Source organism: Desmodus rotundus, chromosome 10 (genome assembly GCF_022682495.2).
Source record: "Desmodus rotundus isolate HL8 chromosome 10, HLdesRot8A.1, whole genome shotgun sequence".
Lineage (NCBI taxonomy): Eukaryota > Metazoa > Chordata > Mammalia > Chiroptera > Phyllostomidae > Desmodus > Desmodus rotundus.
In genome coordinates, this window is record NC_071396.1 from 38,126,867 (window position 1) to 38,139,098 (window position 12,232).

The window sequence follows — 12,232 nt, forward strand, 5'->3', positions numbered from 1 at the left end:
GCCTCATTTGCTGCCCACCTCAGAACCTAAGGCATAAACCAATGCCCTTTGTCATGGCTCTGATGATCGAAGAAGTACAAATCAGAATTACTCCATGGAAGGATCCTATTAAGCCTATCCCTCTCTGCTATAGAGGAAACGGGAGAAAAAAGAGGGGAGGGCAATGTCCCATCTACTATCTTTTTACACATGAAAAACCACAGCTCAGGAAGGTGGGTAACTTACCATCCACAGACACTACATGGCCAAAGTAGGATTTGAACCCAAGTCGATATAACAAACACTCTTGCACCTCCCCCTGCCCACTCCCCGTGCCACAGCTGCAACTGCCACATGGTTGCCCACATGACCTCGTCAATGGTCAGGGCAGCTGCACAGGGAGGAAAAGGAGAAGGAGCTTGTCCAAAGTCATCTCGCCCTAAGGGGCAGAGATGGGAACCCATGTCTGTCAGCCTCGCCTCCTTAACTGCCGCCTACACTTTGAGAGCCACGGAGCCCACAGAGGGAGAGCCCACAGAGAAAACCCCTTCCAGCCTGCTGTGTGACAGACGATGACTGAGCAAGGCGACGCGGTAGCAGCGGGCACTGAAACAGCATCAACCTGGCTGGCGAGGCCTCGGAGATGCCTGGGGGTGGGGGGCCCACCGCAGCAGAGGGGACCGGCTGTCCTTTGTCTGAAACCCCTCAGGTCTGCACTCCAAGGTCTCCGGCCTGAGTCAGCCCTGACCCAGGTTCCCGAGCCCCAGCTGCAGAGCCACCAGGGCCACTGGCTCCGGGGCCTCAGCTGCTGTGCGCCCCGACACTGATGAGCACTTGGGGAGCTGGCTGCGCCCGCAGCAGAGGGAGCAGGTGCAGGAGAAGGAGCAGAGAGCAGCGGGGTCAGGGAGCAAGCGCCATTGGGACCCAACAGAGGCCAGACAGAGATGGAAACAGCAGCTCCACCGACCTCCCTCCCCTTCAGTTTTCTCTACTATAAAGTGGGGGCCATAAATTCTTGTGAGGACAAACTGATAATGAATTACGAAGTATATACTGTAGCACCTAGTAGAGGCCGGCACACTGTGGCTGCCTCCCCACCTGCCGGAGAAACGAGGATCAAGAGCCCGCCCTGTCCTGGAGCCTGTTCAGGCTGCTAGGGGGCAGAGTGACCCTTGCAACAAACAATTCTGCCAAGAGACAAGTCTCTCACAAGCGGGAAGACTTCCTGGAGGAAGAGGGAGCATCCTGGCAGGAGCTCAGGGAGACATCTAGCAAAGGGAGTTCCTCCCATCCTCACAGCCTTCTCTTGCCCCCTCCTTCTGCTCCCCTGGGTTACTGCCCCAGCCTTCCACCCCAGCCAGGCCTGGCCACTCCACCTCCAAGCCTGCAGTCTCCAGTGATGTATTTCAAAAGTACGAATATGAGCTAAATTATTCAATCACCCCCAGACCCCCTGTGGCTCCCCACTGTGTCAGAGCCAAGCACCTTATCCCAGCTGACCATGTTTAAAATAATAGAAACATTTTTTTTTGTTTCTATGGAGGTGAAATTCACACAACATAAAATTGAGCATTATAAAGTGCACCCCCGCCGTGGTTAGTGCAGCCGCCACCCACTTCCTCACTCCCGAGGAGCTGCACACCTCATAGGCAGCAAGTCCCCACTGATAAAACATTGTCATGTAGCGATAAAATACCGGCGGCATAAAATATGCTTACGATATTTTTATTTTGCACAACGGTGCTGTTCCCCCTGAATCTCCACTCTCCTGTATTTCCAAGGAGCTTCAGAATGGCATTCTTAAAGGGACCGATTTACATTTTCAGCCCCAACTCTCCCCCCTCGAATTGCACCCTCCCAGGTGCCACCCTTGTCCGAAGCGCCCCACCCCGGTGGCCGCACACACGGGCCTCAGTCTCCCCAGTGTACGGAAGACACAGGCACTGTCCTGCCACCTGAGAAGTAAGTTCGCAGGCGCCGTGGGCGACCACCCTCCAGGTGGGTCCAGAAGCGCAGGCCCCGCCCCCCGCCCTGACTGGGTGGAGCCACAGCCTAGCCTAGGCGGCTGGGCAGGATCCCGTTGGGTCCTAGCGCCCGCAGCGCCTCATCCGCCCAGGCCACACCTGCCCTGTCACTGGCTGTCAGCCACACGCGCCCAGCGGTCCTCCACCAGCCCGCGTGCCGCCTCCAGAGCCCTCCCGCCATGAGGGGCGCACACCCCCTGGTCCTTTTCTCCCTGGCTGCCCTTTGCGGCCGCGGTGAGTTCTGCGGGGAAGGAGGGAGGGCGCGCCGGGTCCAGAGCCCTAGACCAGCCACAGGTGGGAGGGGTGTGGCCGAGGGTGTCCTGGCCACGTGGCCTGTGTCCTGAGGCGACGGGTCGGGGCTCTCAAAGGGGGGCTACGGACACCTGCAGACACCGGCTCCGGGTCGCCCAGGTTCATCCCTGCGCGCGTGGACTCTCGGAGCAAGCCCGCCGCTCGGCCACGGTGGGAGGGGGTGGCCCAGCCCACCAGCCCGGGCATGTGTGCGTTTTGGGGGGATCTGCTAGGAAACACCACCGCCGCTGGCCGCCCACCCCAGGCGGGCCTGGACAGCCAGCTTGGCTAAGGGCCAGGCAGGAATCTGCAGGTCCTGACACCCAGGAGGGACACCGCTCAGCCTTTCCAGGCAGAGTCCTGAGTCTCCAGGCTTCAGTTTCCCCACCTGAGCGCCAAGGACCCTTTCAGCTCCTACTCCGTGGCCCAACATTATCCTCTGAGCCCTGGTGAGTCTGGAGCATCAGGCTCCTATCTTCCCAGGACAGAGACACAGCAGGGGGCCATTGGAGGCAGCACAGGGAAGCAGAGAAGGCACCCGGTGTGGGTCGTGGCTCCGGCACCACTTGCTTTCCTCTGGACCTCAGTTTCCCTGTCTGTTCTGTGGAGTGATAATCCCCGGGGAGGTGTGAGTCAGTCCCAGTGTTTGTGAAGCGCCATCGGGGCGAGGCTGCGGGCAACAGAATCCCCCAGCTCAGGGTCCTGGCTTCCAGAGCAGACTGTCTGGAAACGTAGTCCAGATCTGTGTTTACCTGGCATACAGGTGATTCTCACACATGAGGGGAGAGGCTGCTGATCATAAAGGTGAGCTTTTTGTAGCTGGTAAAACCCTCCAACTTTTTAAAAAACCCATACCTACCTTTTAACAGATGCAGGTCTCTTGTTATCAGACTCAGTTTAAGACATGCCCCCTCCTCAGTGCTGACTTGCCAAGAAGATTCTGCGACCGCTCCCTTCTGTAGTTAGGGTTTATCTTCCCATTTTCCCAACACAGATTTTCAGACCACCAATGCCCTTTGGAATGAACGCGCGCTCACACTGGCTGTGGTCCTGGAGTATTAACCCCAGTCTGCTCGGGGGCAGACATTCCCAAGGAAGGCCTACCCAGACACGGGGCAGTTGGCCCACTCCCCATCAGACAACGGGGCATGACTGACCCCTGGTGGCCGGCTCTAGGTTTCACAGTGTCTGCCCCAGAAGCTTCTGCTGGTTCTGGGCCACCCTGTCATCTTAGGGTGAGGGGAACCGGCAGTCCTCACAGCGCACAAAGAAGCAGATTGGAAAGTCTAAACGTGTATTGTGCTGAGCTCTCTTTTTTTGGGGGGAGGGCATTCCAGACCCCATCAGCCCCCACACTCACATACAAGTCCAGACACAGGCCTGCAGGGGCAGCTTCCTTCCAGGGAGCTAGCAGAGCGGGAAACAAGGCCCAGGGGCAGCTGGGGGCCTGGATCTGAAAGGCCCCTAGAGCTGGCTCCGCCTCTGCCTTGCTGGGGACTCTGGAGCAATGCCTCCCCTCTTTAGTCGGTTTCTCCAGCTGAGAAACAAAGTTGGGGTAAATGATCTAAGGCTTTTGGAGCCCACACTTCAGGAGCCCACAACTGGTCCTCATGATGGGGGAGGCTCCTGTGGGGCCAGCTGAATGCCTGACAGGCAGGACAGACCCAGAGGCGGAGCACCCCAGGAGGGCTCCGAGCCAGAAGCCTGCAGAGCAGCCCTGGCCTCTCAGGAACCGGGGTGGAGAAGCCTCCTGGGGCTGCAGAGATGTGGGGTCCAACCTGCCCCAGGACTGCAGGGCTTGGGCCAGGAGCTGAAAAGTCAGACCCCAGAGCTATCCCAGACATGCCAGGTCGGCGTGGGCAGGTCATACCCCTCTTTATAAAATGACCAGTCAGCCAAAATATATATACTGAAGAGGGGCACTGGGAGGGACCCAGCTATCGCCTGGGGCTGCAGACTGGCTTCCAGGGCATTCAAGCAGCTGCCATCTGAGAGGGGTTCAGGGTATGAGAGGCAGGCCTCAGAATCTAGGCCAAGCAACAGCGGACCGTCTGGACAGCCCAAGGCGGTGGGGGGGAGGGGCGCAAGAACAGGTGCACTGGGAGCATCTTCTGCAGGCGCTAAATGTGGTGTGTGCTCTACATAGGCAGCAATTTGGGAAGAGCGTGGAGCAGGCAGGGTGGCCTGAGGTCCACCCAGCATCCACCCAGAATCTGCTTCACACTTGCTCCTGCTGTGAGCCCCCTGGCTCCTCCATCTGGGAGGAGTTGGGTATGACCAGTGAGCTGGCCCTTCAGTCCCAGGCCTGGTGAGCTGGCCACCCCTCCTGGCACTGCCACCTCCTCAGCCTCCCTTATTCCCTATGCTCTGCCACCTGCTCTCTGACCCCCACATCACTTTCTCTGCACATTCTTATCTCTTTCCCCACTCCTGGACTGTCCCGCTGGGTGTCCTTGACCTTCCTCTGAGTGTCCCTCTTTCCAAAGTGCTACCCCACCCATGACACATTCTCTCCCTGCAGAGCCCAGACAGGGCAGTGAGGGATGACTGTAGCTGGGAGATGGACAGACGGACTTGGAAGGTGGTGTAGATGGAATGAGGTGGCCAGTAGAGGCCTAGAGTGTGGGGAGCCACTCACTGAAAGAGGGACAGGAGGAGGGCGAGTCGGGACATGGGAGGGCAGCTGGGCTCTGTCTTGGATGTTGAATTGGGAGTCTCCGAGGACCCCGTGCTGCTGGCCCTTGGAGCACAGGACTCCACGCAGTGGGTGTCATTGGAGTGGGGCCAGCAGGTCTGACTGTGTGTCCCCAGGGGACTGCCGAGTGGCCAACGCTGAGGAGAAGCTCATGGACGACCTTCTGAACAAAACCCGCTACAGCAACCTGATCCGCCCAGCCACCAACTCCTCTCAGCTCATCTCCATCCAGCTGCAGCTCTCCCTGGCGCAACTCATCAGCGTGGTGCGTGCAGGGAGGAAGGCTGGGGCTGTCAGTGCCCTGGCCACGGCTTGGGGAAAGGGGTGGCCACTCAGCGTGCAGGGCCGGAGCCGGGAGGCTGGGCTTTCCCTCTGACATTGACGGGACTTGGGGATGAGGTCCCTGACTCTCCAACTGACCAAGTGCGAACATTAACGGTGAAGGGGAGTGAGGGATTGCACTGAGGCGCAAGAGAACTCTCTGGGTGACAGAAATGTTCTACATCTCAAAAGGAGCCTTGTTACGTGGGTAATACATTTGTTTAAACTGACAAAACTACACGGAAGATCTCTGCATTTCACTGTAAGGGAATGATACCTCGAATTTAAAATATTTTTTTAAAGACAAATGAAAGTTTTCTACTCTCAGTGTTGGCAGAGTAGCTTGTTGCAGACTCACTTTTCCATAAGAACAACTAGGAAAGCTGCCCCCCTCCTCTGAAAAAAACTTTGTTTGAAGGTCTTGAAGAGCTTGGCCAGGACCCGAGGGACCAGGGACCAGGCTCCAGGAGCTGACCCTGAACTGTCCCGTGCTCTTCCCCATGTTTGGTGATTGGTGAATGGGATCAGGGCTAAGGGCTGAGCAGGAAGTGCTGCCTAAGAGGTGGGGGGAGGGGGGGTAGTGAATGCTTGGCACTCCCACAGGGCTGTGGGCACACACTGGGGGCTGAGCTTCACCACGGAGAAGGGGCTTTGAAAGGACCTTGAAAGGACCACCCCTAAGAGTGAAGCAGAAATAGACCAGCCCTCACAAACACTGAGCCTGCTTTCAACCGGCTGTCACTGGACTAAGGTGACGGCCCCTCCTCAAACTGCCTGCCGTAAAACCAAAGCCAGCACTCCGCAGAGACAGACACAGCCGTGCACTGAGTAACAATGTCTCAATTACTCACAGACAGCATATAAGAAAGTGGCCCCACAAGGTCATAAGGGAGCTGAAAAATTCCAACCACCTAGTACATTATAGGGGTCAAAATGCCGTATCACAATGCATCACCGCTGCCTACAGTATTCGGTACAGTAACGCGCTCTGCAGGTGGCAACCTAGGAGCAATAGGCTGGACCGCATAGCCCAGGTGCATGGCCGGCTGTATCACCCAGGTGTGTGGGGGTGACTCTGTGATGACGATGAAATCGCCTAACAAGCATTTCTCTGAGCGCATCCCTGTTGGTAAACGATGCCTGACTCTAAAGTCAGATAAAAATTTGCCAGGCACCCAATAACACAATACAAAAGAAGGAAAGACCAAGAGAAAAAAACCACAACAAGACAATGTTAAAAGACAAACAGATGACTTAGTCAGACAAACTTTTTAAAAAACTACCGTTAAGGTGGTCAGTTTTATGTTATGTACGTTTTACCACTATTAAAAATAAATTTAAAATACATCAATTTTCTGAAAAAGTAGCCACTAATAACTGTTCATGAAAATGATAGTGACAGAGAATCAAAAGCCTGCAGTGAGATGGATTTAGTAACAGACCGGTCACAGCAGAAGAGAAGGTGAAGGGCCAGGAGGGGAAGCTAGGGGAAAATATCTAGACAAATGACAGAAAAACAATGGAGAATAGAGAAGACAAACTGCACACGTCTGGGACACAATTCACTGAGAAGGACCGGGTTTGGGTGATGAGCTGGAGCTGCTTCTCAGACTCACTGGGCATGACACACCTTTGAGCTGTCCCACAGAGGCAGGGCGGGGCCGGTGGTTGGCCACCAGGCTCTGGAGCTCAGAGTCCTTTTTTTTTTTTTTAAGAGAGAGGGGAAGAGAAGGAGAAAGAGAGGGAGAGAAACACCAATGTGCGGTTGCCTCTTGAGCACCCCTACTGGGAGCCTGACCAGCAACCCAGGCAACTGCCCTGACTGGGAATCGAACCAGAGACCCTTTGGTTCACAGGCCAGTGCTCAATCCACTGAGCCACACCGGCCAGGGCTCAGGGTGTTCTATGTGATGACATGATAATGCAGCTCTACGTGGGAGGGCTCCTCCCACCCCGTGAACTGATACCCTCTCTCCCTCCCCAGAATGAGAGAGAACAGATCATGACCACCAACGTCTGGCTGAAGCAGGTAAGTATCTCGAGAGTCCCCAGCCCAGGGGGCCTTTCCTGCAGAGCTGCCTGTCGTGGCGCTGGGCCTACACATGACAAGACCCTGCCTGCCTGCTCAGGAATGGACTGACAACCGCCTGGCCTGGAACAGCTCCCGCTACGAGGGCGTGAACATCTTGCGGATCCCCGCAAAGCGCATCTGGCTGCCTGACATCGTGCTCTACAACAAGTGAGTGGCAGCAGGGCAGGGGCGGTGAGGGCCGGGCCAGTCCTGAGTCCGGCCCTGGGCCCCCTGTGTGCCTCACCCTGATATTCTGGCCGCGATGCCAGAAAGGCAGAAAGGGAGTTAGAGATGAGCAGAGCCAGTGTGCTCAGCTGCAGATGGGGACCTGGAAGCCCGGAGACGCACTCCAGCACAGCTGGGCACAGGACCGGCACCCTGACCCCAAGAGCTGTGCTCTGCCTGGGCTCTGTTATGTGTAAACATCTTTGGTAGTGGAGGGAGCTACACTATCCCGGGGTGCAGTTACACCAGCAGAAGCATGAATGAGTGTGAGCGTGGGGTCTAGCGACAGAGACCTGAGTTCAAATCTCAGTTGTCCTGCCGACCAGCTTCCTGACCTGGGAGAAGTGACTTAACTTCTCTGAGCCTCAGTTTTCCCAGGCGTACAATGGGATAATAACAAAACCTACCTCCCTGGACTGCTGTGCAGCCTTAGTGAGCTAGTTCGGGCGAGGCCTTCCTTTAGCTGCCAGTGAAGCAGGCTTCCCAGGGAGGGCATGGCACAGGGTAGGGGGCGCCTAGTGAGAGTCATCCTGCAGGGTCTTTGGTGAGTCCTAGCGACAGGCCCGGCCTCGCATGGGGATTTCATGCTGCTCCCCGCTCCCCGGGCCCTGCTGCGCTCCAGTGCCGACGGGACCTACGAAGTGTCTCTCTACACCAATGTGGTGGTCCACGCCAATGGCAGCATCATGTGGCTGCCCCCAGCCATCTGCAAAAGCACCTGCAAGATCGAGGTGAAGCACTTCCCCTTCGACCAGCAGAACTGCAGCCTCAAATTCCGCTCCTGGACCTACGACCACACAGAGATCGACATGGTGCTGAAGTCACCCACGGCCAGCATGGACGACTTCACCCCCAGTGGCGAGTGGGACATAGTGGCCCTCCCGGGGCGGAGGACAGTGAACCCACAGGACCCAAGCTACGTGGACGTGACATACGACTTCATCATCAGGCGCAAGCCCCTCTTCTACACCATCAACGTCATCATCCCCTGTGTGCTCATCACCTCGCTGGCCATCCTCGTCTTCTACCTGCCATCCGACTGTGGCGAGAAGATGACGCTGTGCATCTCCGTGCTGCTGGCGCTCACCGTCTTCCTGCTGCTCATCTCCAAGATTGTGCCACCCACCTCCCTGGACGTGCCGCTCATCGGCAAGTACCTCATGTTCACCATGGTGCTGGTCACCTTCTCCATCGTCACCAGCGTGTGCGTGCTCAACGTGCACCACCGCTCACCCAGCACCCACACCATGGCGCCCTGGGTCAGGCGCTGCTTCCTGCACCAGCTGCCTGCCTACCTCTTCATGAAGCGCCCTGACAGCAAACCCCCAAGGGTCGCCCAGCCCAGACAGTCTCACCCGCCCCAGTCTGAGGCCACTGCCACTGCCACCTCAGCCACAGGCCCTGCCAGCTCCTCCAGCTTGTACGGGAGCTCCATGTACTTTGTGAGTCCTGCCTCTGACACTCCCAAGTCCCCATCCGGCTCCGACTTGGTGAGGACCCCCAGGGATTTCCGGCTGAGGCCTTCTGGGAGGTTCCAGCAGGACGTGCAGGAGGCGTTGGAAGGCGTCAGCTTCATTGCCCAGCACATGAAGAGTGACGATGAGGACCAGAACGTAAGTCGCCAGCCCAGCCAGGCCCACTGCCCAGTGGGTGGAGCTCAGGTGCCAGTGCCCCAGTTCCCACTGTTACTTCCTGTGGGCCAAGGGCTGGCAAACTCTTTGTTGGAATAAGGAATCCAAAGCGGAAATGAGTTCTATGACAGCTTCACACATCAGGAGACAGAAAGGAAGGGCCAGTGCTCCTCTTTGTTCTGGGTCCCAAAAGGCAGAGGCAGTTTACATGAGAAGGGATGTTGGCCTGGTGAGGAAGGAGGGACAGTGACACGAGCAAGGATAGGAAAGCCACCTGGGTGTCGGTGGGCAGCATACTGCCAGGGCCTCCTGAGGGTGCATGGGAAGAAGGCACAGAGCCATCCCCAGGAGCGAGGCAGGTGTAGGCCCCCCAGCCACCCCCGCCCTGTGGTTATAGTAGCTAGCTGTGCAGCGGGCACCCTGGGTGCTGGAGGAGCCCCAGCAGGGAAGACAGAGATGCAGGTGCCTGAAGCGGGAGGAGTCAGTGGGCTGGAAATGACCTCTGTGGCCTTTAGGGACACAGGTGGCCAGGGCACTGAGGGCACTTCTCCCACCATCGTCAGCCACACCAAGGGGCCGTACAAACACTGTAGCTCCCAGGAGTACACACATCAGTGAAAACAGTATTGCCACCACGGGAGCAAATCAGCCTGTAGGGTGACTCCAAGTGCAGATGTTTAAAAAGAGGTCACGTTCACCTTCATAGGACAACGCAGTGGGTGCCAGAGCATAGCTGTCTACATCGGCTTCTCTGAATAAGTAACACTTGAGAGGACAAGTCTGTCCCTGAACACTGAATGTGATGGTCACTGTAAGATGTGATCACACACATGTCCACACCAGGCAGAACAGTGTCGCTGGCTTGTGAATGTTCTCGTCTTAACACCTTACCAGAGCCGGGCCTCCAAGCAGGTGTCTCCCCCTTAGCTCCCAGCTGCGTGGGGAAAATAGGGCATCTGCTCCCCCTTACCTTTCTGCCATTTCTCTCCGAAGCCCATCCTCCAGGGAAGCCCTGGAGTCCATTAGGTAGTACACAGAGGAAGAGCAGGCTGGAAATGCTCCAGAATTACACTGTGAAAAGGAAAAAAGAGAACTGGTAACAGAAAGGGTACAGGATGCAAGCTCTTCTTCTGAGTACAGTCCTGGCAAGATAGTGAGGCCCCAGCTTGGGGAGCAGGGGGGAGCCAGGGGAGCCCGGCCGTCGCCTGTGTGACCCGCCTTTGTCTGCCCACAGGTCGTGGAGGACTGGAAATATGTGGCCATGGTGGTGGACCGGCTGTTCCTGTGGGTGTTCGTGGTTGTGTGCGTGCTGGGCACTGTGGGCCTTTTCCTGCCTCCCCTCTTCCAGACCCACACGCCGTCTAGGGGGTCCTAGGCTGCCCTGCAGGGCCCAGGGTCCCTGGTTGTGGGGCGAGATGATGTGAGCAGCCAAGTGGGCAGTTTGCTGCTTCCTACCGGGTCACAGCTGCTGAGGCTGTACGTGAATATGACACCATCACCTGTCAACCCATCCAACAGCCGCGGCCTGGGAAGGGCAAGGATAGGGGCCTGGACTGGCCTCTGCCAGGGCCTCGCAGGAACCCAGGAAACCCCAGCTGCAGGGGCAGATTAGTTCTGGCCAGTCTCCCTTCCTTCCCTGCATCAGGATAAGGACAGGCATAACAGCAGTGCCTACTATGTGCCAGTCATCTTACCTCACACTCTGCCTCCCTCCACTCCCCCTGGTCCCCCAGGCTCACTGGCTTTCAATCCCTCACACACTTCAGCATCCTCCCCAGCTCTCAGCCTGTGCATTTACAGCACCTTCTACCCAACACCCGCCCCCCACCGTGGGCACGGAACCCGCCACCTTCCTCAAGGGCTCCTCAGTTCCTCAGGTTCTGATTTGCTGGCTTGTTTATGGTCCACATCTACCCACTAGAGCGAGAGCTCTGTGAGAGCGGGGACATGGTCCTTCCTGCTCACTGCAGCATCCCCAGGGCCCAGGACAGAGCTCGGCACAATAAACGTATGTTGGTTGAGCGAACTACTGGTACTCCTTCAAGCCATCCCCGGTTCTCCACCTGGAAGCGACAGCCCCGTCCTCCTGCGCACTCACAGCCCAGGCCCCTTCTGCTTTGTGTCACCCCTGGGTCAGATGTGTCTCCCTCACAGCTGCTCTGACTGGCCCCGCCACTACCGCATTTTGCCGTGTATAACACGCAATATTTTGCCCAAATCATTGAGGGAAAAATAAGGATGCGCATTATACACGGCAAAATACGGTGTGCCATCTTTTGTGCAGTGCCTGACATATAATACACACTCAAAATACTTGTGGAATGGATGACAACTTTTTTTTAATTCTATTTTTTTAAATTATGCAGTTCTATACAAAAATTCTCCTCTTGGCCGGGAGAATACATTTTAATCAGAACATATGAAATCCGCACCCGAATAACTCCCTCATGCTGCTCCTCATGGTCGTGGCCCCCTCCACACCCGGCCGCGGCCCCCACTCATCTTTCTCTGTCACTGTAGTTGAGTCCATTCAAGAGCCCTCTGAAGCCCTGGCCCGTAGCTAACTGGTTAGAGCTCGTCCCCCATACGCCAGGGTTGTGGATTCCAATCTGGTCAGGGCACATGCAAGAAGCGACCAATGAATGCATAAATAAGCGGAACAGCAAATTGATGTTTGTCTCTCCCTTTCTCTTTCTCTAAAAATCAATTAAAAAAAAACCCATTTCCTCACGGAACCGCAACAATTACTAGTTCCTGGTGGATATTGTCTCAGCTGACTCCAATTTCCTCCTCCCCCACTCTCAAAAAGCAAATACCATGATCGCGCCTAAAATATTTAACAATTACTTCATCGCGTCAAAGTCATGAGGTCTCGTCCTGAAGTGTGTCAGAGGCTCTGAGGTGGACCAGCGGCCAGAGGCGGGAACACACGCGGGACGCGCCAGAATGGACTCAGACGTGGCACCGCGCTCCGCCGCCCTCAGCCCCACTCAAG

General features: G+C 56.6%; 1 protein-coding gene across 1 annotated transcript; it reads left to right on the forward strand.

Moving 5' to 3' along the window:
- Positions 1–2,123: 2,123 nt before the first annotated feature.
- CHRNB4 (cholinergic receptor nicotinic beta 4 subunit) lies at positions 2,124–11,255 on the forward strand. The gene is made up of 6 exons (XM_024561835.3): positions 2,124–2,237; positions 5,106–5,254; positions 7,295–7,339; positions 7,440–7,549; positions 8,229–9,219; positions 10,472–11,255. The coding sequence occupies exons 1-6, from the start codon at positions 2,183–2,185 to the stop codon at positions 10,610–10,612; spliced, it is 1,491 nt and encodes a 496-aa protein (XP_024417603.2). The 5' UTR covers positions 2,124–2,182; the 3' UTR covers positions 10,613–11,255.
- The last annotated feature ends 977 nt before the right edge of the window (positions 11,256–12,232 follow it).

Bases quoted from the DNA above. Each gene is read 5' to 3' on its own strand.
- CHRNB4 (XM_024561835.3), top strand. From the start codon at position 2,183: ATGAGGGGCGCACACCCCCTGGTCCTTTTCTCCCTGGCTGCCCTTTGC. The intron at 5,255-7,294 runs GTGCGTGCAGGG...CTCCCTCCCCAG, and splicing joins TGGCGCAACTCATCAGCGTG to AATGAGAGAGAACAGATCAT. The intron at 7,550-8,228 runs GTGAGTGGCAGC...GCTGCGCTCCAG, and splicing joins GACATCGTGCTCTACAACAA to TGCCGACGGGACCTACGAAG.